This window comes from Ixodes scapularis, unplaced genomic scaffold (assembly GCF_016920785.2).
Source record: "Ixodes scapularis isolate PalLabHiFi unplaced genomic scaffold, ASM1692078v2 PGA_scaffold13__105_contigs__length_92229423, whole genome shotgun sequence".
NCBI classification, from domain to species: Eukaryota; Metazoa; Arthropoda; class Arachnida; order Ixodida; family Ixodidae; genus Ixodes; species Ixodes scapularis.
In genome coordinates, this window is record NW_024609839.1 from 49,342,515 (window position 1) to 49,365,678 (window position 23,164).

General features: G+C 42.9%; 1 protein-coding gene across 2 annotated transcripts; it reads left to right on the plus strand.

The window, feature by feature from the left end:
• The first annotated feature begins 598 nt into the window (after positions 1 to 598).
• Positions 599 to 16,901, plus strand: LOC120836147 (cytochrome P450 2J4). Of its 2 annotated transcripts, XM_040213347.3 has the most exons (9): positions 599 to 835; positions 6,006 to 6,232; positions 8,874 to 8,998; positions 10,654 to 10,760; positions 12,498 to 12,799; positions 13,169 to 13,281; positions 13,546 to 13,804; positions 15,621 to 15,811; positions 16,619 to 16,901. In XM_040213347.3, exons 1-9 carry the CDS (start codon positions 788 to 790, stop codon positions 16,795 to 16,797), a joined length of 1,551 nt encoding a protein of 516 aa, XP_040069281.2. In that variant the 5' UTR covers positions 599 to 787; the 3' UTR covers positions 16,798 to 16,901. The 2 variants fall into 2 exon arrangements, with proteins under 2 accessions (XP_040069281.2, XP_040069282.2); XM_040213348.2 differs by lacking the exons at positions 599 to 835; positions 6,006 to 6,232 and adding an exon at positions 7,510 to 7,597.
• Positions 16,902 to 23,164: the final 6,263 nt, after the last annotated feature.

Genomic DNA, 23,164 nt, shown 5'->3' on the forward strand with positions numbered 1-23,164 from the left:
AAGGCCGGACTCCGGCCGAAACGTCGAAGATTAAATCGTCCGTTGTTGCTGTTTTTCACTAAGGGTTTTTTTCTTCTCAGTTATACATATATATATATATATAGGCTGATACTCCTAACACTGTACGTATAAGCTCAGGGCTTGGCGGGATCATCAGACAATTCGGGTGATAGAGTGCCTATAGACCTTCGCAGAAAATCGCCCTCTGCGCGCTGCCATCTTATCTGCTGGCTGTGGAACACCTGAGTATACGCTGTTGCTCTGCTGTGCGGTATACCCGACACTGCGCATGCGTCCACAGATCAGCGACTCATAATTTTTCGCCCGGGTGATGAGCGATGGAAAGATTTATACTCTAAGCGGGACCTATTTAGTGACTCTACTTTAAGTAAGAGAACACCTTTCTCACCATGCAGCTCCGCGAGGAGTTTTATCAGGCAGCCAAACATCTGCTGTTTTCGTTTTCCCCCAAGGTACGAGAAAAATGGTCGTGCAAACCGATTGTTTTACGTATTGATTCGTGTAATAAAGGTCAAGTATATCTTGTCGAGAAGAGTGCAGATATGGCTGTACAAAAGCAGATCAAGGTCCCTTTAATGATAACGACATGTTTGGTGATATCGTCAAAGCGCCGAGGGTACTCGGGGGGATAGCCACTGTCTGACATTAACAGGACGTCGCAGCGAAGCGACTTGTTTGTGATGGACGGGGTTTGAACGAAGCGGTTCTTCGAGCCAACCAACCGCCACCAAAGGGGACAACGAGCTGTGTTGCAACCATTTGTTTTATGAACGACGAGATGCACGAGTCCTATTCACCATCTTTTGTTTGGAAGGTGAGTTTTCGTGTTTTTTTTCGTTCCTGTTTGGTGATTGGTGTTAATTGCAGTTATTCGTTTGCTTTTTTAGGACTGCGGTTTTTAAGTTTAGGGTAGTTTGGTGTCTCACACCTACAGGGCGTAGATGTGGGACTAGAGACTTAGTTTATATTGTCATGAGATGGGCAGCACATAAACTACTTTGAGCAAAGTGAATATTAAAAAGAAAAAAAAAACACAAAGAAACTTGATCGTTGTTACGTGGAAATATATCAAGCTTATGAAAACTTCAATATAATATGCACTAAAATAAATTGCAGTTTAGTTCCTGAAATTTTACCGCTGCCAACGCTTCATTCTGAGGACGTCAATTAAACACCGCCAAAAATGCATCTTCACGGTGCTAGTCATCCTTGTTTGAAACTCTTGATGAAAAAATGGAGCCCGTTTCCGTTAGCCAGCTTCATTCATCTCTATGTAGGTGTGGATTTCGTCGGCCCTTATTTTCCCATTTAAACCTTCCTTTCGAAATGCACTTCTAACTCTTGAATAATATATTTGCAAGCTCTGAAATTTTGGCACCTGTTCTAGACCGCTAGCGCTACATTTTCCCTTAGACTGGCTGTTAGGCAATGCACTGTTTATTTTTGTAACAAAACAAACACGATTTCCTTTCGGGTACACCCTCTACTGAATTTTCCTGAATGGGTCGGATTTTAGCAAAAATTCGCTCCAAACTAAAAAAAAAAAAAAAAAAATATTGCCTATGTTTAACGTTGCGATGATAAAGCTTTTTCTTTAATATTCACTTTGCTTAAAGTTGTTTGTGTCCTAGAGTACTGCGTTCAAAGTAGTTTGTTGGCGGAGTAAAAATATTTAATTCGGTTCCAAGCTGGGTGTTGGTTGTGCATAAAATAATAATAGCCTCTAGAACTGATCTTTTTTTTTTTCATAAGACGAGTCAAGTGAATTCAGACGTGTGTGTTTTCCCCTTGTCCCCTTCTTCGTCCCTTCGTCTCCGGTTGGAATCAAGCCAGGCCCTCGAACAAATCTACCCCGTCGCTTCCATTATCAGTTGTTATGTTCCCTTGCCTTGAAGCGAAACCATTGTTCACCAGGAAAAACTCCAACCGTGCGATGAAATGTCGTTCGGCGCTACAAATGACGAACATGTCTGTTCGCCATAAAGCAAATATTATCTAATCATGTTCACAAAGGCGGTTCAACCAAAGCAATCAGCCTTTCAGACCTGACTACATTAACACATTTGCATCTAGTGTTCTTGACGTATATGGGATTCCTAAAATAAATAAATTCGCCAAAAAAAAAGAAGGAACTCCTCGTTGAGTGGGCATAAAAAATAGATAGCTCCAACCAAATCTTTTAAGGAAACCTGACGTTTTGAAATCGGCAAGGTTTCTCTTTCAGGGCTGACTGAAAGCATCAGGAGTAACAGCAGCTCCTAACCTCGTCATCTTGAAAATTAAAAACATAAATAAAACATAAATACATGTGTTTTCTTTTTTATGGAGACGGTTATTTGTTAGATTTTTCGTCAGGTCGCAGAGGCCTTGTGGATACACAGAGGACAAGTTCCCTGGGGACATTTTTAGGTATCCTAGCGTGTGTTTGATTTCTCATGGCTTTAAGAAAAACCTTCTTTGGATATTTGGCTCTGCGCCAATCACGTTCGGGTTCGCGAAATCGATGCAATAGTATAGGGCAGTGGTTGTCAAATTGCAATAGTTTAGAGCAGTGGTTTGGTGTCCGTGAAGGCATTCTAGGGTTCTGGAAAACCCAGCCTCCTCAATCAAGCCCGGCAATAAAACTTGTTTTTCCTTACATTGAGAAGAAACGTTCCAAATTTTGGGTGCGTTTTCTCTTGTATATGTCAATAGGAGAAGTCTACTTCACACAAGCACTTTGTTATATCCATTTAGTATTTTTTTATCATAATTACCCTATAGTTTTCCTTTTCCTCACCACGAAAGGTGTCCTCCATCATCCCCGCCGATCCATAAGAAGTTCGCGAAACATCAATGGCTGAGAACCACTGCTCTAGGGGTATCGCAGTGCTCGGCGATGGCGCTGCGCTCATGTCGAACTTCCGTACGTCGTTCTTCTGTTGGCGGATTCGCTCGGGAAATAAACTGCAACAATGTGACGTGTTAAGCTAGTTCGTTTGAGGTGAACTTCTTGGGAAGAAACAGCGGCAAAAAAAACTTGGACGAGACTAAAGAAACATGCGCGTCCGAACGGCGCTCAGCGCCGTCCTGTCATGCATGTTTCTTGTTACTCTTGTCTGTGTTGTTTCGCCGCTGTTTCTTCCCAAGTCGCTCGGGAAAGTTCTTCGACTCGGCGATGTAGGTTGCGGGGCACTCCGAGCATGGAATCGTGTAAATTACGCCTGGAGTTCTTTCTTTTGGCAGACGATCTTTGGATCTTGGCATGAGCGTTCCCAGTGTGGACACGGGCTTGTAAGCCACCAGAATTCCTTTTTTTTTTTTTTTTTACAATACTCATGCTAGGGATTCCCTGGTCCCCTTTGTGTAGGGGACCGTTTGTGTATGCGCGCGACTCGATGGGGCTGCCTTTCTTCTTGTGGCTTTTGGGTTCGCCTGCCGAGTGCTTGGCGTCGAACGATGCGTTGGGCGACGCGGTTGGAGTCAAGCTCGAGGTAAAGTTCGATGTGTGCAGACTTGGGAAGTAATCTGTTGCAAGCATCGGATTACTTGTAATTAATTAGTTTTTAAGTAATTTTGTAATTGCCACGTTACGTTTTTACGACAGTGATTTGTAATGTAATTTCATTACAAAATATCGGTAACGGATTACTTTAATTACTCGTTAATTTTTAAAAATATTAACGTAATGCAGAAGCTGGAACAATCTGAGTGTGCGGACACCCGCTCGACCAAAGCTCGAAAAGGAGCGCCAGCACCCATGCATTTTTCATTACTGCAGGCAAGTATGCTCCGTTCATGTATAAGCTGGGCTCACGCTTGGAAAGCCAGTTTTCAAGCGGGAGCCTTTCGTAGATCAGTTTCTTACGTGCGAATCTCCGATCGAATCTCCGCTAGCTATGTCTATCGAATTCCTGGGATCATTTCCGGTGGCCGTAAGCTCAGCACGGCGGGTGTGGTTGCTGCTTTCGCTGCCCTTTTGTCAGCTTGGAGTCGAATTGAGTGCACGGACGTTCTTATTTTATTCTTTAATAGGACTACCACAATGCGGGGCACATATGAAAGGCAAAGGAGGTTTGCAGAACATTTTTAAAAACGCCAATATTGTTTCTATTGTTTTCTCTATAAGTGCACGGGAAAAGTAACGTGAAAGTAGTTTGTAACGTAGAAAGTAAGTAATACGTTACTTTTCAGCGAATGTTACTTGTAACGTTAATCCATTACATTTGAGGCTCGGTAATTTGCAATTGCAATCCATTGCATTTTTTTAAGAAACGGTCACAACTCTGGGATTGTGTTGGTTTTCTATGCTCGTTAACTTCGGATCTTCCCACCGCCTGTTCACCAGCACGTCGAGGAAGGGCAACGAACCGTCCGTCTCGCATTCCACGGTGAACTGAAGGGCCGGCTCGATGGAGTTGTGATGTGCCAGAGAATTATTGACGTCTGATTCCTTGAGAACGTAGAAAAAATCATCCACACAGCGCATAATACTTTGGGGTTGTTAAGGAAAGACTCCAACGCTCTTTGTTTGATTGCTTCCATAGCGAGTTTCACCGTCGTGACCGAGATAGCTGCACCAATTGCAGTGCCACTGACACCCCTGAAAAACTCAGACTTTAAAGTGAAGTACGTGCACGTGATCGACATGGGGTCATATATTCAAGAAAGCTTGTTTTGGAGTCATGGAAAATGCAGCATACGCCAGGAAACCAACAAAAACTTGAAAAGATAAAACAGCCAGGACGGGGACGGAAACATGACATCTTCCATTGAAGTCCTGTTTTCGTCCCCGCCCTCGGTGTTTTACCTTTTTAAGTTCTCGTATCTATTCACCGACAAGATCGTATTCAACTCTTACAGAAAACGTAAACAGGTCCATAAGCGCCTTGTCCGCTTTGTACGTCCATGACCTCCGTGACTTGACGAGAGAGCTGAAGAGATGACCGTCTCCATAGAAACGAAACTGATTCTTCACAAATTTTCTTGGATATTTTATTTTTAAGATGACGTTAGGAGCTGCTGCCGCTTCGCGTGCTTTTAATCAGCCTGAAATAATTTTCAAAAAAGCCTAACTGGTTTTGAAACGTAGGGTTTCCCATCAACATTTATCTGGAGCTATATATTTGTTTTTACTTTAATATGTAATTCTATATTGTAACATACATATGCTTCATATTGAAAAGCACACTATATACGACAGCGGTGAATATTCGATGAGAACCTGGAACATTTTCGGGAGAAAATAAATTAAAGCATCGAATGTATTTAAAACGAACTCCCTAATCCCAGAAATTGAATCGTCCGTCCATCTGTCCGTTCGTTGGTCCGTGCGATTCCCCGCTAAGTTTAGCGCAGGGAGATTGGTGTGACGTGAACTCAAGTCACGTTACACCACTGTTTGAGATTGCGATGTTGTGTCACGTGACAACTCTGCCTGGTATCAGATCACTGGGTATCGAATCACTTGACCACCATGAAGTCAATTTTCCCGCAAACTTCAGACGTCACCACGTCACCTGACCTCGGGTCCCGTGACGTCAATTTTCCAGCTGAATTTCGCGAGATATGGGAGCCAGGTTACGTCCTAGTATTGCGGGAACCACTTAAAACTGTGACGTCAATTTCTTCGCTAAATTTAGCGGCGAAATTTCCGCCACGAATCTTGACGTCATGCGACGCCAGGTCACGTCACACGGTGACGTCACGTCATGCGACTTCAAATGAACTGACGTAGGTTTTATGACACCATTACGTCTGGGCGTCCAGTCCTGGCCTCGTGTGACGTATAGGTCACGTAGCTTTATGTTCCGCGCTGAATTTGTCGCCGATATTTATAAACAATATGCGCTTCATTCCCAAACGAGTTTCAACGATCGCTGCTTGAATACTGCTTATCATGCAAAGTAGAAATTTAAAAGTATAGGTTGGTGGTACCTTCTTTTTCCGTGCATCCGGGCATCCTAATACTTAGCGCTTCCATGGTTATCTTTTTTTTAATAAAGGTCTTTCGAGAGGATTATTCCTCGTTGGCAACGGACATCGCTCTTGGCCTGGTGATAACGCTGGTCATCGGAGCGCTGTGCCTCAAAAAGGGGAAGGCGAGGATTCAGGACAGGCCGCTACCTCCGGGGCCGACTGGTGTCCCTGTCCTAGGTTACCTGCCTTTTCTCGGATCCAGTCCCCAAGTTACCTACAAGAAACTCGCGGCAAAATACGGACCCATCGTGAGGTCAGTCTCACCCCAGTGACCGCAGACCTGCTTTCTCTCTGTAGAGTCAGCGCTGTCGCAGGACTGACTGCCATTTCTTTGCGCGTGGAAAGCTTGAAGCGGCGAACATTTTACGGCGCGAACGTGCAGCCAGAAATCGGTCTGCAATGCCGCGAGCACAATTTTTGCACATCCGATATGATACGATGGGCCTTCTTGTGCAAACTGCGCATGCGCTATCCCAGAAGGCTCGCGCATGCGCAGTTCGTACCTGAGGGCCCTTCGTACCGTATCGGATGTGCAAAAACGGTTCCCTAAAACTTGATACTGTCTAAGGCGTGTTTCTTCCTTGTACGAAGGTCCTGTTACATTAGTCGCGCGAGACGTGTCTGTGGACTTGTACGAGACATATAAATATATGAAGTGAATATATTTCGAAAACGCTTACGGGCGTGTCCCCAGATAATAGGTCTTTTTAAAAGTTCATCGAGCAACATTGACGCTCGTCATTTGTTTGGGGGCACAAAGCGCGTGATTTGATCCGAGGCATTGCCGAAAGACTACACGGCACTCTTTTTTTTTTTTATACGAGAAAAGCCGATATCATGACGAACGCTGCAGTAACCCTCTTGACCAACATACATGCTCAGAGCACGCGCCCAACCAACAAAGGCGGACTCGAATGATTGTCGCAGCGGCTACTGCATGGCGCTCACGTTTGAAAGCGGTCTATTCTGTCGTCGTGACTGCATCGGACACCGTGCCTTTTGTATGACGTGCGAGCAGTGTGACCCCGACTTTATCTTGTGCGCTGGCATAAGATGTCTCTTCAAACATGCTATCAATAGTAAAAAAAAGAAAAAAAAGATTATTAAAAAGGCCTAACGACATCCAGCAAAGTCACTGGATCTTGGAAAAGTAGCGCCATTTCCTTCTCAGCCTGCTGGCCGATTACGGAGGGTTAATAAGGTACAAAGGACCGAAACCTCGCAAGGTGATTGGCTGATGGGCCTTTGTTGCCATGGCAATCATCATTTCGGTTTTTTGGGATCTTTGAAGCTTTGAAAAAGTTGTTCTAAATTAGTCCCACCAAGATCGCTATGAACCGCCATCGTATACTGAAAGTGTTCCTCGCCATTATACGCGTCGTTGGCATTGTGCATTTATTCAACTCATCAATTATTCTTATTTCCGCAGATCTCTTATAATGATGTCGTTCTTTTCGGGTATTTTAAAAGAGAGAAAGTATTTTGCAATGTCGCCAAGCACCGACGCCGCATCTGCTCGCGAAACAAAAAGGTGCGCATGTTTGGCCGATACCCAAGAGATGTCTTCATGAAGCAACCTTTCACCGGGTGTTTGGTTCGGCTCACCAACAATGAAGAGGTCCACGAGAAACATGCCCATTCACTTGAGCTAAAATAACGTTGTTTGTGGTAAAGCGGCCTTGCGCTGCTTTTCCAGGATCCTGTGAATTCAACGTAGAGTTGACTATACACTGCGCGCGAATCTTCCGAAGGCACCACAATGCTAGGCTGTGTTGCTGAAGAACTGTAACTTTGGCCTCGACTTTCCGCGTGCGCCAGACAGCATGAGCAACAAAACACGCAGACAAATTGTCTTGGTTTATATCGGTGTAATTAGGTCAAGTTGCCGTATGAACGCTTTTAAGGAAAAACAAAACCCCTCAAAAACGCTTCTATATAACATATTACAGAAGTGCGCATGATGCGCAAGTCTTGACTCATGGAATATGACGCCAATGTTCATAAAAGCTACACATGACTGACCGTTATAATGCAGTCTGGATTTCAGAGACCTGAAAGGGAAATAAAACCCGTAATTTTATTGATAATTATTCGTACTTAAAGTTGCTTAGTTTTATGTATAAGACTGCAATGCGAAGTTACAACTAGAACGGCTAATACTAGCAGCCGTTTTGCATTTCGATGAATATTGAAGCAGCTATGTATAGCTCTTAATTGACACCGCCTGGCGAATTGGGATTGGGTTCGTCGCCGCTCATTTCCCTTCCGATTCTTCCCGTTAGGTTTTGCTTCGGGCTGCCTGATAGGGTACCTAAAGTACGTTGCAAATCAAGAAGGAAGGGCGAGGGCAAGAGGGGCCGGGGAGCAGGAAGCAGACGGAATGCAAAAGAGCGAAGGAGGTTTCCCCTTCTCTTCTTCAGCGTTCCGTCCGCTTCCCCCTCCCCGGCCTGTTTTACCCTCGTCCTATTTTCTTGAGTTGCAACGGATTATAGGGAAAATAAGATGATTCGGGCACCGCACAAAATATCATCGTCTACAACAAAGGAACTCTTGCACGATACTGCAACCAGAAACTGTAGCAGAGAGGAACGACTTCAAGAAACTCCGACAATAAACTTCAGCTAGGTACAGCATCAATGAACTACAAACTCAAGTTAAAGCGATGGGCAAAAGCTTCAGTCATGTCACACTAGACTATTTTCAAAATGGTGCGCCATTTAAAAAGTCGCTACATGAAGAATGATCTTTCATTTTTAATTTAGTGTAAATATTGAATCGCTTACTGACTGCGGTAGAAAGTACTATTCACGCGTTGTAGTGGCACGAAGAGAGTGAGATTACGAAATAAAAGCTTAATGCAGAAATGAAAATAACCTCCATCTGTGCTGTTACAGAGTCAAACTGGGATCGGAAGATGTCGTTGTGCTGAATGACCTGGACTCGATCAAAGAAGGATTGAACAAAGACGCCGTCTTGGCCCGTCCTACACATTTCCTTTTGAGAAGCATCGGAGTTGATGGTTAGTTTGTTGAATGTAACCCATAGAGTCATGACATGTTACCATTCTTGTTTCGTCTTGGATGTATTACTTTGCTAAAATACGTTATTGGTTTTGTTAGAGCCATAAGACAATAAGTCCCGTTGGACGCCCGCGGCATTTCGGCGATTTCAAACTTGTTAAAAGAGCCATTGCCGTGTCTTGTTTACGTTCCTTTTTGGTGAAATATTGTTTCCATAGCTGCGGAAATAGTTTTTTTGTCTCAGGCAAAGCAGGTTGCATTCTACTAGCTTCCCGTTGGCTGTTGTCTTAGGTGTTTTGCATCACATCTCAAAGCGCTTAGAGGTCTTTGGAGTTTGAGGGAAAGGAGGAGGATATCCTGTAGTCCGGTTGTTCTGCCGTACGTACACGCCTTTTACTTAGGATCAAGCAGGTGGCTGGGAAGTTTGACGTACCTGTTGTGTGCTCAGCTCCTTTAACGTTGTCCCGTCTTTATGCCGCAGTTAACCGTGTCGGGTTATCTGTGATGCGGTTAGCCACCGCACCCGGTATGTTGCGTGTGTAACGGGCGTCGTGTATTGGATCCCTCTGTCGTGTGGTAGGGATGTACGTAGGTCATACGGGGAGGTGTGTAAATATTAGGGCCAGAGAGCATTCCCTTTCCCTTTGTTCTTCACCGTCGGGACACCCTGCAGTTCACTGTGATAGTTACAATTGGCGCTAGGACTAGGACAGACGAAGAAGTGGACGGGACAGGCGCCAGTCCTGTCCTCTTCTTCGTCTATTCTTGTCCTAGCGCTATTTGTAATTTAGTATGTCTAACCAGCTATCCCACCAGAATATTTTCTCACTGTGATAGGTTTATGTGCTCTCCGGTTTTCGTGGAAATTACGATTCTGGCTCGTCACCAAGACAAAGTGACGAGAGAAATTGGCAAGGCGTTTTTCTTTCTACCCACGGAACGGACACGGGTTTGAGCGCCCCGTTTGAGTTTTGGCAAATTCTGAAGTCGCTTTTATAAAGAAATTGGGCAAATTTGTTTAAATGTTTGCAGACGTGCCACAAGGGGGTTGATTATCTTTTTCCTATTTTTCTCATTTTATGTTTTTCTTTCTATTCCGTGCAGAAATAAGCTTCAGTCGCTAGTCAGTGTTGTGTTCGTTTACTTTTCTTTTTTGTCCTTCCTGTATCTTGCGATCTTTTCAAGTTTTCATAATGCACCAACTAGCCCAACTTCATGCCTAGTTGCAGAACGCATGATTTTCTAATCAGGAGTGAGTTAACGTAGTGACACAGCAGAGAGCTAGACATTCCGTATATCTATCTAATTTTCTTACTAATTGATTGAAAGCCTTTATTAAAAGGAATGAATAAAAATTTTACGCTACGTAGTCAGATTCATAGTATGAACAGGGCTTGCAGGGCTTGAAGTGCATTTCTTGTCAATGCGCGGAGTTTAGTAATGTAGCCAAAGATGGTGATACAAATCTGGCATTGATGAATTTGGTGTGGATTTTCCAAGGCTTAAGAGAGTTTGCTGATAATAATAGTGCGTAGAAACTCTTTGTTATGTTCTATCATTTTGTTTAGTTAACCTTGCATGTGAGAGCGAGTATTCAAAACGTTAACCTGTAGTTCTTTTCAAGTCTGAAAATAAATATTAAAATATCTTACAGGAATTGCAACAATGAATGGACAAAGATGGGTCGACAACCGCAGATTCTGCATGCACGTGTTAAGAGACCTTGGATTCGGAAAGAAGTCCATGGAAGAACATATAAAGGTGCAATATCTTTTGATGTATGAAATGAAATAAACTTTAATCACCGCTGTTTAAAAGAAATGACTACTCTCAAGGGCCATGTTCCAGAGTTTCATTATTTGGTTCTTCAAAGCTAACTGTCACACTGGATTGATTTTCCGGAATTATTATGTGGTACTCTAGAAAAAAAAAAAAAACTTTAAAGCTCAAAGTTTCTTTGGGAAAACGAAAATTGAAACGCCCGAAACACTTTCTAAGAAAAGCAATCGCGTACTTATAAACCTTAGAGAATCTTGAAGAGGCCATCACTCTTTCTCAGAAACTCCTGGCGAGTCTAAGATAGATTTTGGTAGGGTGATATAGCTTTGTAAACTTGGAAACTCCTCTGTGTATTATTATTTCTCCAAATCACTGTTTAATGTGAAACGTTCCTTGGCTAGTTGTTCCAGATTTCTTGAAGCCGCATTTTTTAAAGCCGTGGTCTGTAACGTCCCATAATGCAACGCGCGCAGTATAGCGTTACGGGACTTCACACACCTACACGCCCCAATTTAGGTTCTCTACTATATTTAGCGCGGATTTTGAATTTCTGTATAAGTCTTGGACGTCCCATAACGCAACGCGCGCAGTGTTGCGATATGGGACGACACAGACCTTCATATCAATTCAGTTTCTCCGCTAAATTTAGCAGTGAAGTTGCATTGGCATATAGTGCACGTAACGTTACGTCACATGACGTCATTTGCCCTGCTAAATGTAGTGGAAATATTAGGAAGTTTCCGGAACTTTACAGTCAAGGCCATCCGCGCGCAGGCGCAGTAGTGGCTTCTTCGTTGCGGAGGGCTTAGCGGGGGGGGGGGGGGGACGTGGTCTACGAAATCTCCCTATTGAAGTGCCTTGACTTACATACCAATTCAGTTTGGCCGCTAAATTTAACAGGGAAACTGAAGTGACGTTACCTGATGTTACGTGACCAATACGGCAATTTAATTTCTCCTCTAAATTTAGTGGAAATATTAATGTCACGTAACCTACCCACCAAATCAGTTTCCCCGTAAAATTTAGGGGGGAAATTGACGTCACGTCACGTGATGTCACGTGATGCTAGATCGTTTCACGAATGCAATATAATTGTCCAGTAATACCAGTAATACAAAAAAAAAAAAAGAAAACGAGGCAGAGGGATGGCTTAACACAAAAGCCGAGCAATCTGAATAACAAATGTTGAGGACAGATCAAGCGGGCTGCCATGGGAATGATGATGTTGTGGTATAACTTGGCGGAAGATGGAAAATCACCATCTCTAACGGTGGGGCTGATCCATCTTCACAACCAGCGCTTAGCACGACAAACAAAAACAGCTTGTTTGTTCCTTCCACAGCGTTTGACTTCTGTTTAATCATTGAAACCTCGATCAGTACGAGTTCCCCCAGAACATTGGCCTAGCACTCATAGTAAATCTGGGCCCGGTGCTTGATAGGGGTAGGTGGCATATTAATCGTTCACAAGTCTTGAGCTGTTTAAAGGCCGAAATCTGTGAAAAACACGCTATGGTCACCAATAGTCACCAAATTTTCCAAGAGAGAAATGATAACCAACAAGTATGGCATTCCTCGCTTCCTGATTGATTTGTGATTACCGTATATCGCGTGCTAGTTTGATATTAATGGCTGCTTTGGCTAAGTGTATAATTTGTTTAAAAAAAATTGCATTGACTGGTCTTTTGTTTTATTTTTTTCTTCTTTTTGGCGACAACAGGAGGAGATAGCTCAGCTCTACGATGTCCTGAAATCGTGGAATGGCACACCGGGGAAAATAGAAAATGTCATCACGTCGAGTGTCTCGAACAACATAACTGCACTCGTATTCGGAGAACGTTTCAGCTACGATGATCCGAGGCGGCTGTTCCTCGACAAAAGAGCAAGCGGGGTTTCGCGGAACGGTAGCTTCACATCGCCTTTGGACTTCTTTCCCGCCTTGCGCAAGCTGCTCTCCTACCTTCCATCGTCCAGATCCAGTATCGTCCGTGCACTCGCGGACAGTATGCTTGATTTTATAAGGCAAGTATATATTTTTTGTCGTTCGTCACACAGGAAAGAAATGACAAGTGAATGTCTTGTGTACGCGTGCGTGGCGTTTGGTACTTCGAAGAGAAGAGCCAGCGCGCACGCTAAAAGCGCGATCCACAGCTCCCTAGACAAAGATGGCAGCGCCCAGGGGTCGGCTATTGGAATGGCCGACAAGATCCTTACACAAAATGGACCAAATGATTTCTTTCTGATGGCTCCTTATTCTAACAAATTAAGACAGAGATAGCTTGAGTACATCTTGTCGTTTCTGCAGTTACTTTTACATTTCTAAAGTCTACTCTAGAATAGTATCACCGTGAATTGTTGGGCAAAAGAAGGCACCCTAACTTTTATTTCCAGAAAAGAGGCCGACCAACGTTCGAAAACGCTAAGTCCAGACGTGAATAGGGACTTTATCGATGCTTATCTGAAGAAGATAAACGAGAGTAACGGAACAAACCAAAGCTTCAATCGTGAGTACATTTTTACTTGTGTTATCGTCACTAACAGTTTAGAAAACGTAAGACGTGGCGGCTTTTAATTATCGCTCCTCGGCCAATAGGATTGAGGAGTCGGCCAATAAAAAGGCCGAAAATCGAATTGCGAAGCACGTATCGCAAGATAGGCCACTCGCTACATTTTTTTTTAAAATATGTCCGGGACTACTATAGATTTGCCTGCTTTAATTAGAAGGAGGAATGATGGTTTCTTGCCGGCTACCTTCGAACTTCTCGCAGTGCGGACTTTGATGGGCAATGCCCTGAATCTGTTCGGAGCCGGCACGAACACAGTCAGGGCCAGCATAGAGTGGAATTTGCTCTACTGCGCCCGTGACCCCGAAGGTGTTCAGAGGAAGCTTCAGCAAGAGGTTGACAACATTGTAGGCCGGGAACGAGCTCCCGAATGGGAGGACAGACACAGGATGCCCTACACCATGGCTTTCATCTGGGAGATGCTTCGTTGGAGGACACCAACTCCACTGGGACTCATTAGGATGTAAGTGTGGGATGTAAGACACATGCGACTTATATTGAAGAGTGTAGATAATCTTGGGAAAGAGCGTCTTTATTATCTGCGGCATACTCGTTTTCACTGGTAGGTGGCGGTGATATCAGTTTCGAGAAACGCTCGCGTGTTATATTTAGAGGGCCATGAAATGAATTTTGGGCTGGGATACATGAATTTAGATGGGAATTTCACTAATCGCGTATTGTTTAGTGACCCCGAAAGAAGAGGGCACAAAGCTCGAAGCCTTCTTTTCGGTACGCGAATTTGAAAACATTAAGGACTGCACTGTTTTCTGACACTAGAAGTGCTAGACGTCAGCAGCCCTTGACGAAGTTCGCGAAGATTACCGTCGCGAAGACCGCTGCTACGCCTAACGCTACTAGGCCTAAAAGGACCGCCCCGATGCCAGCTGCACTAATGATCAGAGACAGAAACACCCGCAACATCAGCAATTCATCCCTCGTCCACAAGCTATAAAGCGGTAGCTTTATAGGCCCAACCACGCGCAAGGCCAAGTGCTGGTCCTAGAGGTCATGTCCTTATGGTCATATTTTCAAGGTCGCGTAATCAAGGTCGCGCAATACCCGTGGCCGAAGTGCAAGGTCGCGTATTTAAGGTCACGTAAGCGCCGGTTGCGTAAGCTCCGTTAGCGTAAAGGACGATGTTGTGTTTTGGGCCACGGGGACACTGTTCAACGAGCGATCGGTCTGGTCTGGTCTGCCACGCGCAGAGCAAAAGCCGCCGAACAAAATTCGTCGATTTTTCGCTGCATATTCGTCCCATGGAGTTCAACCTTTAACCGACGAATTTTGCCCGGCGGCCTGTGCTCTGCGCGTTGAATAAAAAAAAGTGGCTGCTATGTCGTGCGAAAAGCGAGCGTGCCGTCGGGCGGCGTTCGCCAGTTATTCGTCACATAATTCGTTCCATAGAGTTCAGCCTTTAGAAAGGAATGTTTCTCACTTTACCCAAGCGTACAGGCACTAGTGAAACCCAAGTACACTCGCAAGGAACGCCACTCACCAAGAAGCCTTTTAGTCTTCGCGTAACATCAAGGACGAAAGCGGACGTTTTCATTTAGTCTTTCCTTCGCAAAACTTGATCACGATTATAACTGAAAACGAACGTGCTGCTGAATATGACGTTGTCGATGGTGTGAGGATCGGATTGTTGAAGTTGTCAACAACGCGATTGCCAGGTGTCCCTGATGGTGTCAATTGCACTGGAAATCTAGGTCCAGTCGTTGGAGGTACCGGGAACGGCAGCTGAATAAAACATTATCGGGATCGAACTTTGAATGTCAACTTTGTGCTGGTGATTGAGATGAGAGAAAGCATAAACGGATTTGGGGTTAGGGGGAGAAATTGATCGTGTAGAATTGAATTATAAAGTTTAATTTTATAGAATGAGCTAAGGCGAGCATCTTTTCGGCGGAAGAACGAGGGAATCAATGACGAGGCGGTTTTTATGCTGGCGGCGCTCGCGGTGCACTGTTAGTTCGTGAGGACAAAACAGGAATATCCGTTTCGGGTGGCTTCCAATGCAAAAACGAGATGAGCGTGTCGGAAATCCCCCAAAAATGATGCATATAGTAATTTAGGACAAATAGTGGTTTAACAAAGGTTTAACTTAAATGTTCTAGGGCCGGGAGTTGCAATAGGTATTAGCTGTGACCCAGCTGCTTAAAGGGTGTTCTGCGCCCCATTTGTGTTATTTTAGATTGATACCTACTGCGTTTTGGTTTCTTATGTGTTTCATTTTTTTAAACTAAAGTGGTAAGCGTTTTGTGCGTTTGTTTTTCTCACAGGGCTGAACGCGATACCACTATGGGTGGTTTCCATGTTCCCGCCGGGACTGTGGTTCTGTCTAATTTCTGGGCAGTCCACCACGACCCTGAAGTGTGGGAACACCCTTTCGATTTCGACCCTACCCGATTTTTGAATGCGGATCACACTGTACTACTGCCGAAGCCAGCGGCTTTCATACCTTTCAGTACAGGTATGTCCGCTCTAATTCTTAGCCTTGAGCATATGAACAAAACAAACAAGTAAATATTTCCCACACATTGGAACTTTTTTTTTTTAGCTGAGAATGCTGTAATTAAATATGTGTATTGCGGATTTGTGTTTGTCGGTTTCGATATGACTATAATGAAGATTTCAGTGGATAATATAAATGCATCAAACGAAGTTTATATGAATATAGCGAAGCTAAGTATGTAGCGCAGCAAAAATGAAGTACTCTTACAATTCTGATGGTGCCTATTGGATATTGATAGGGCATAGCTAATGATTCTATTAATATATTTTTCTAAAACCTCTATTTTCTTTTATGTAGAAAACGTGAATTTTAGTAGTTATTTCTTACCCTTGTAGAAAGGAACATGCGAATCTCAAAACCCAGCAGAGTAATGCTAAGAAAAGTTAAAAAGAAACTTGGGTATTTTATCAGACGCATTTAAGTTGAACCATTGATCTGGTAAATAATCATAATCATAATAATTATGTAGCACAGGTAATTGACTGCTCATTTTTTATTCACTCTGCATTCTTTTTTTTTTTTTTTAATTATATGTAAGTACTGGGAATGTTTTTTATTGTCAATCAAATAAGGAGAGTGTTGAATCAAGTTTCTAGCAGAATATATAAAGTGTCAAAATATGGAAATCAATTAACGTTGACACTCAACGGATGGGATTTAAATACTACACAGGAGAGGCACATTGGAGTTACGCGTATGTTGAATTCCAGACAAATGTTATCGTTTACAATACCCGTGTAACAAGAGAAGACTCACGATTTCCAGGAAGACGCATGTGCCCCGGGGAAACGCTCGCCATCATGGAGATCTTCATCTACCTGACGACCCTGTTGCAAAAGTTCACTGTGCTGCCCAAGGAAGGGGAGACAATTTCGATGGACATTCACGAAGGAATAACCAACATCCCTCTTCACAGCCAAGAGCTCCGATTTCTGCCAAGATGAGGGTGACATTTGCGATGGGGTCCGACAGTCGTTTGCGAACTAATTTGTGGAGCGTTGAGAAAATGCCAAAATTACACGGAATTAAATAAAATAGAAAATAACAACCCCCGTGATATCAATTACATTGACCACTTAACAGTTTTTAATGTATTAAAATGCATCTAAAAGCTTTATTACAGAATTAGCTGAGCTAACATATTCCACATAAAATAAGAAGCGCACAAAAAACCTGGACAAAAAAGAGGTGTCACAGAGAAGCGTTCGTCTGTCCTGTATGTGTCCTCTTTTTTGTCCTTGTTTTTTGTGCGATTCTTATTTTACGATGAAGCAGTACCAACTAGACCAGCTTTCAACCCTGCTGCTAACATATTCCTTGTGTTCTTGGGGATTCTGGCACAACCTATTATGGTGATTGGTGACATGTTTACTTATTTAATGATAGACTAAATATGACTACGTGCTTCTCATTTTTATGATCCAGTATAGAGGGTGATACGTTCACACCATGTACTAATAATATAAATAAGAAGTTCACCCGTTTTTTTTTCTTTTTAAAGTTTTGTTTGAAAGTTTGATTTAAAAAAAAGATCCCCAAATTTGGCATGCCAAAAACATTAAAAAAACTTGAGAAAAGTCTCGTCCGTTCTTCATTATAATACTTAGAACAAAGTGTAAAATTATTATCCTCTTAACGTTAATGTTGATGGAGAAAAACGAAACGTACCTAACAATATTCACTTGTATCTTATCTAAATATTTTTTAAACTATGTATTTAGAAGGAAAATGATTCGCTTCTGTATCTGAAAAAAAAAAACAAAAAAAAAAACACACTTAAGTCGTCTTCATTTAGCCTCGAGGATCATGAATATCGAGATTAGTTTCGGATTTTGTTCACGAAGGCTGCTTGAAATCCATTTTCAAGTACCACTGAAGTCCTTCCGGAGCCTGACATCATAACAAGAGGCATAGAGCTATTACAATAAAGGCTAGAGACTCAGCTGGCGATAGTGTTTATGGAACTTCCGGTTTGCTATTTGCTACTGTACAATAATTTTATATAAACAAAAGTAATGTTTTCTGTTGCACAGCAGCGGACTGTCCCAGTGAAAGCTCAGAGACTTTTTAGAGCAGGGGCATTGTGCTTTCTGCTTTTTGTAAGCTCACCGTTTTATCATTTTTTTATTTAATTTGCATGCACGACTACTTTGAGTCCTCGCCTGATGTTATAAAAAGATTTTGAACACCATCACACCAACGTGCTGGCAGTTTCTAATAAAACGAGAAAATACACACCGTTCTTGCCCTCTCGCACATTTGTCTAGGCTCAGCAGGCCCATATATAGAAAACATATCTCTTCACACTACAGATTTGGATTTTCTGACAATTTTTGTAAAAGTATCACGGGAAAACACTTCAATTTTAAAGGTATTTTTGAGAGCTAGAAACCCGAGCTCATAGCTTTATATTTGGCAGTAGCTCCTGCTGAGCAAGAATTGGTGCAGCCGAGGTACCTTCTTGAGTTAAGAGCTCGCACTTAAAGCGTAGTAGTGGTATTAAATAAAACAAAGTATTGCAAAATGCGCAAACACGTTATATAGGAGCAAAGCTCCTTTTTACAGGAAAGAAATCCACAGTATAAAACCATTATTTATTGCGCACGTGGCGTCCAAACCATGGGAACGGGGGCTCGCAGCAGCGCGTTGCTTGCGGGCCGCGGGCCGCGTGTTTATTTTAATAAATTTATGTCAGGAGGTTTTCAGAATCTCTGCTTTCACGCATCTTTAGCGCCAAGCAAAGATATACACGCGCAATCTCGCTGTTTTCTATATGGTCGGAAATTCACGGCACGACTGCTGTCAGTTGGGGGGAATATACCTCGCAAGCTTGCAACTGCACGTGCTGCCGCGCGAGAGACACGGGCTTGGCGGCCGAAAGATCCTTTTATGACGTAGTGACTGGTCGGAGGTTTTTCGTGGTTTGTCGCGTTTAGTTGCATCTTCGGGGTAAACGAACGTAACATTCAGACTCACGGGATAAAAGATTTTCTAGAATTCACCTTTAACCCCCTTTTTCTTAAAGAACTTCTTCAGCTTCATTTTAATAGCTTGCCCGAAATCCCCAAGAACCGAGGGAACATGCTAGCTAAGTAACGTTTGAGGTTAAATTTTATGTCTTTTGATCAACTAAAAACCGTCTTGAACCCATTCAACATGGCTGCCGTGGAACTGGAGCATTAATAGGGTTTTGTACGAGAGGCCCCTATACTCGCGGACAACTTGTGTGGCCATGCTGTCAAAGCTGTCAAAGCACACATGCACCTGTGCATCTTGAGCACCTATCAAATCTGTACGCGTGGACTCTTCACTTTGGAACCGAGTGGCAAAGGGATACTGCGCGCTTTCCTCTATGCTAGATCGGTGCAAATGTCAACAAGACGCGGATGGCGGTCATGAAAATCTACTGCGTCGGACTCAGTAGCTTTCGCACGTCATGGGCAAGTAAAAAAGGTCAGCTTCCGCCCCAACCAAGCGCGACCGCAGAATTTGTCGCACTCCATAAGATGCTGCGTCATTCAAAATAATATACTGCCCACTAAAAAAAAAAAATGCTGATTATATGTTTAGCTGTAAAGCCAATTGCAGGATTCACTTAACTGATACCTGTTCAATGGTCATTTTTTCTGTCTTGACTTGTAAACTAAATTTGCTTATAAACTTGTTTAATTAAGAATACAATTATAATACTTGAGAGGCATGGAAATTTGAGTAACAGACTAATATACATGTGAAAACTACAAGCTGAAGCGTCGCCAACGACTTTCAATCGGTATATCTGCAAGCAAAAGGTATATCAGAAATAAATAGCTGTATTTACTCTTGCACACTTGTCTAAAACACTCAAGGCGCGTTTTTTTTTTATTTGATACTGCATGCAACCCACGCCCTATGGCTAAAATTGAAATCGATAAAAAAATGTCTGCACGGTTTCATATGTGAGGTTTTCTTTCTGAATTTACTTTTTTTTAATTTTAATAATATATAGGTGTCCCAAGTCACCAGGCTCGATATAAAATGGACCTTAAAAATCGACGCCTACAGGTAGAAATCTAAACTTTACGTCAAGGGTGTATTTTACAGGTCGTTTTTTTTCTTGTAAAATTAGAAAGCGTAGCTCCCTTTCTATAAAAAATAGGGAAAAGAAACTTGCCAGGAGTTAAGGGCGGGCTGCGACGCAGACGACCAAGTCCATTTGTGGGCGCGTTGGGCGCGCGTATTGATAGATGACGTCGGGAGCGGCGCTGCAAGGTGCAGCCGACCTGCGAAAGAAAGCAGACGACACGCAGACGGAATCGTTTGTCCGCAAAAGCGCCGTCGTTACGCAGACGAGTTTTTTTTACTCTGAGTTTTGGTTTTATTGTCCGCCTTTATTTTTTAACCGAAGGTACATTACAAAACTATTACGTTCCTTTTAATAAACCACGGTGGTCGCGAGCCGTCTCAATAAGGACGTAGCGCCATCTATCAATACGAGCACCAAGCGCGCCCCGCCACTCGATTTGGTCGTCTGCGTCGCCGCCCGCCGTTGACCCTGGCAAGTTTCTTGGCCCTATTTACTAATATATATATACATATATATATATATAAAGGTCTGGCTCAGGCCAAAACGACGATCAACTTTACCAATAATATGTTTTAAAAACTCCAACAACCGTCTCAGGTGCGTTTTCTTCCGTATATATATATATATATATATATATATATATATATATATATATATATATATATATATATATACTTATTTATTTATTTAATATTTATTGTTTATTTAATTAGATATATTTCCGGTTATAAATATGCTGGTATCGTCGGCGTAAATAATCGTATTGACATCTGATCGAACAGAGACAATGTCATTTATATACATATTGAAAAGAAAAGGACCCAGAATACTCCCGTGTAGTACGCCGCAAGAAACAAGAAGTGGATTAGAGAAATGATCGTCTATACGGACTGTTTTATAGTGAAGACGTGATTAAGGATGTATGTGGAAAATGCTCACGTAATGCCCTCCGCAGGTTTCCGTCACTTAGGGACTGCAGCTTGACGGGTACGCCAACTGTGTTGTGCTCTCGTGCAGCTTTCCAAATTGGCGACAAAGTAACCTGGTTGTAGGTTTATAAAAAATATAGTTGGAATAAAAATCACAATTCAAATCTTTCTAAATGCTGCAAGTAAGCTCATATTTTAAAATGCACTCTTAACAGTGATCAACTTTTGACAAGTTCGTTTCGGTAAGTAACACCGAGCTGTCGAGATTGCACCAGAAATGCAATAGACTCTCACTAATTCAAACTACAGGAAGCCACGGATTTCGTTTGAATTTTCAGTAATTTATCTAAATGTGATGTAAGATAAAAATATGATTTGCCACATGAATGGCTACACAAAGAAAGCAGATATTTGCATGATGATTTCGTCTACATAATCCTACTGATCATGCAGATATTTGATGATTTCCTCTACATAATCCTACTGATCATAAGCAGGCATGCCAATCACGAAACAATTTTCATCCCTTAAAATGTTGTTTATCGTGGTCTGTTTCGAAAGCACATGACAACTCAAAACGACACTACGCTCCTTCATCGGGCCAAAAAGTTGTCTAGTATAGACCATTAAGCAGGGAACACATGAGCGATGAGAACGTGCACCGCACGGCAGTTTTAATTGCAACTTTCGCGGACGCTGTGATTTGGACCTAGGCCATGCCGCCACGTCACAGCGTGAGCGCAATTGTGTTGTGCTATGGAAATTTTCGCCTGGCGCCTGTTTTCATAGCTCATGTGTGCCCGCGTGAGCCCCGTTGAGCGCGCTTCTCAGCAAGCAGAATCGCACTGCGGGGAAGCAACACCCGCAACAGCGAGAGAGATGAGGAGCGGGCAGGGGGGGAGCCAGGGCTTGCACCAGACACAGATAGAGGGCTTGACATGGTCTCTTGGCCAACCAGAGGCCGAAAATATTCTCCTAGCGGACCACCAATAGAGGATTATTTTCGGCTTCTTATTGGCCAAGAGAGCATATCAGCCCCTCTATCTGCGTCTGGTGCACGCCAAGTGCGTAAGACTTAAATGTAGTAACTCTTCGTGGTTGAAAATATGGTGCACGTGTTGTTTTGATTATGATCATGTCAAAAGATGTAAGAAACGAACGTGCCGCTCAATCCACGGCCGGATTAAGGTACGGGCTAAGGGGGCTGCAGCTTTGAAACCCAGGCTCTTGGGGAGACCGGTGCTTACCCTTAAAAATTAGAAAAAAAAAATCGTGTCTAATTTACTGCTGCTGAGACCAAGAGCAGAAGAATAACTAAGAAGTTCCTCTGACGTTTTGGCCTTCTCGTTTCCTTCCTCTTTTTCCTTTTCCAGCAGGGAGATAGAGATAGACTATAAAGTTATTGTCTTTAGACAAGCTGGCGTTTGTGAGCTCGTTGTACAAGAGCGTGCTAGATTAACAAAACGTAATGTGGCCTCTCATGCCCCTTGTCAGAGGGTGAAGCTGTCGGCGTTGGCGCTCATAGTGAAGTCTCTTCTAATTTAAACTCGAAAAAAGGACGGCAAGGGAGTCCTTTTTTGTACTGGGGTTCCTTTGGATATTTTACGAACAATTGACGGTCGGAAGCTGAGCAAGTATTGTCAAAGACTGCTCAAGCAGCATGCGTGGTACATACATTTTTTTGCAACCTTTTAGAGAACTTACAGCTGCTGTCTAAAATACTTCATTTAGCAAGAACATGGTTAATTACTACTAAAACTCATTGAAACCTTTTCCGTTTCAAAAAGACAGCGTGTAGGTACAAGAATTCGAAAATATATCCTCAATGTTCATGAGAACTTCATCAAATGAGTGCTAATAGCTTGATCTCTCCCCCCCCCCCCCCCCAAAAAAAAAAAAGAAGAACAAAAGCTGTTTTTAATATTGGAATTATTTGTTCTGCCTGTGTTGCTTATTTTACTGGTCATGTCAGCAATTAATTGACAAAGGGCTAGTCGGACAGCTTCCAAGCATTCGGAACAATGACGAGAATGGGTGCTTTCGATTTTTCGTGGCAGTTGTCGAAGTAGGAGGCAAGCCATTTAGGTAAAGCGAAATTTTGTTTGCTTAATTATATTGGGAATTCTGTAGATCTCCTTTTGGTTGCTGCCTAATTCGGTTCATATCTGAGTGATTGTGAAACTCTACATGTTAGCAAGAAGGTCACTTGTACAGCAAGTCGACATTATGATAAATTTGTGTAAGCTGGCCCAGACGTGTACCCTATAAATCGAGTTGAAGTTCCAGTCAAACAAGTGAGGGGGGTCACCCTCTACT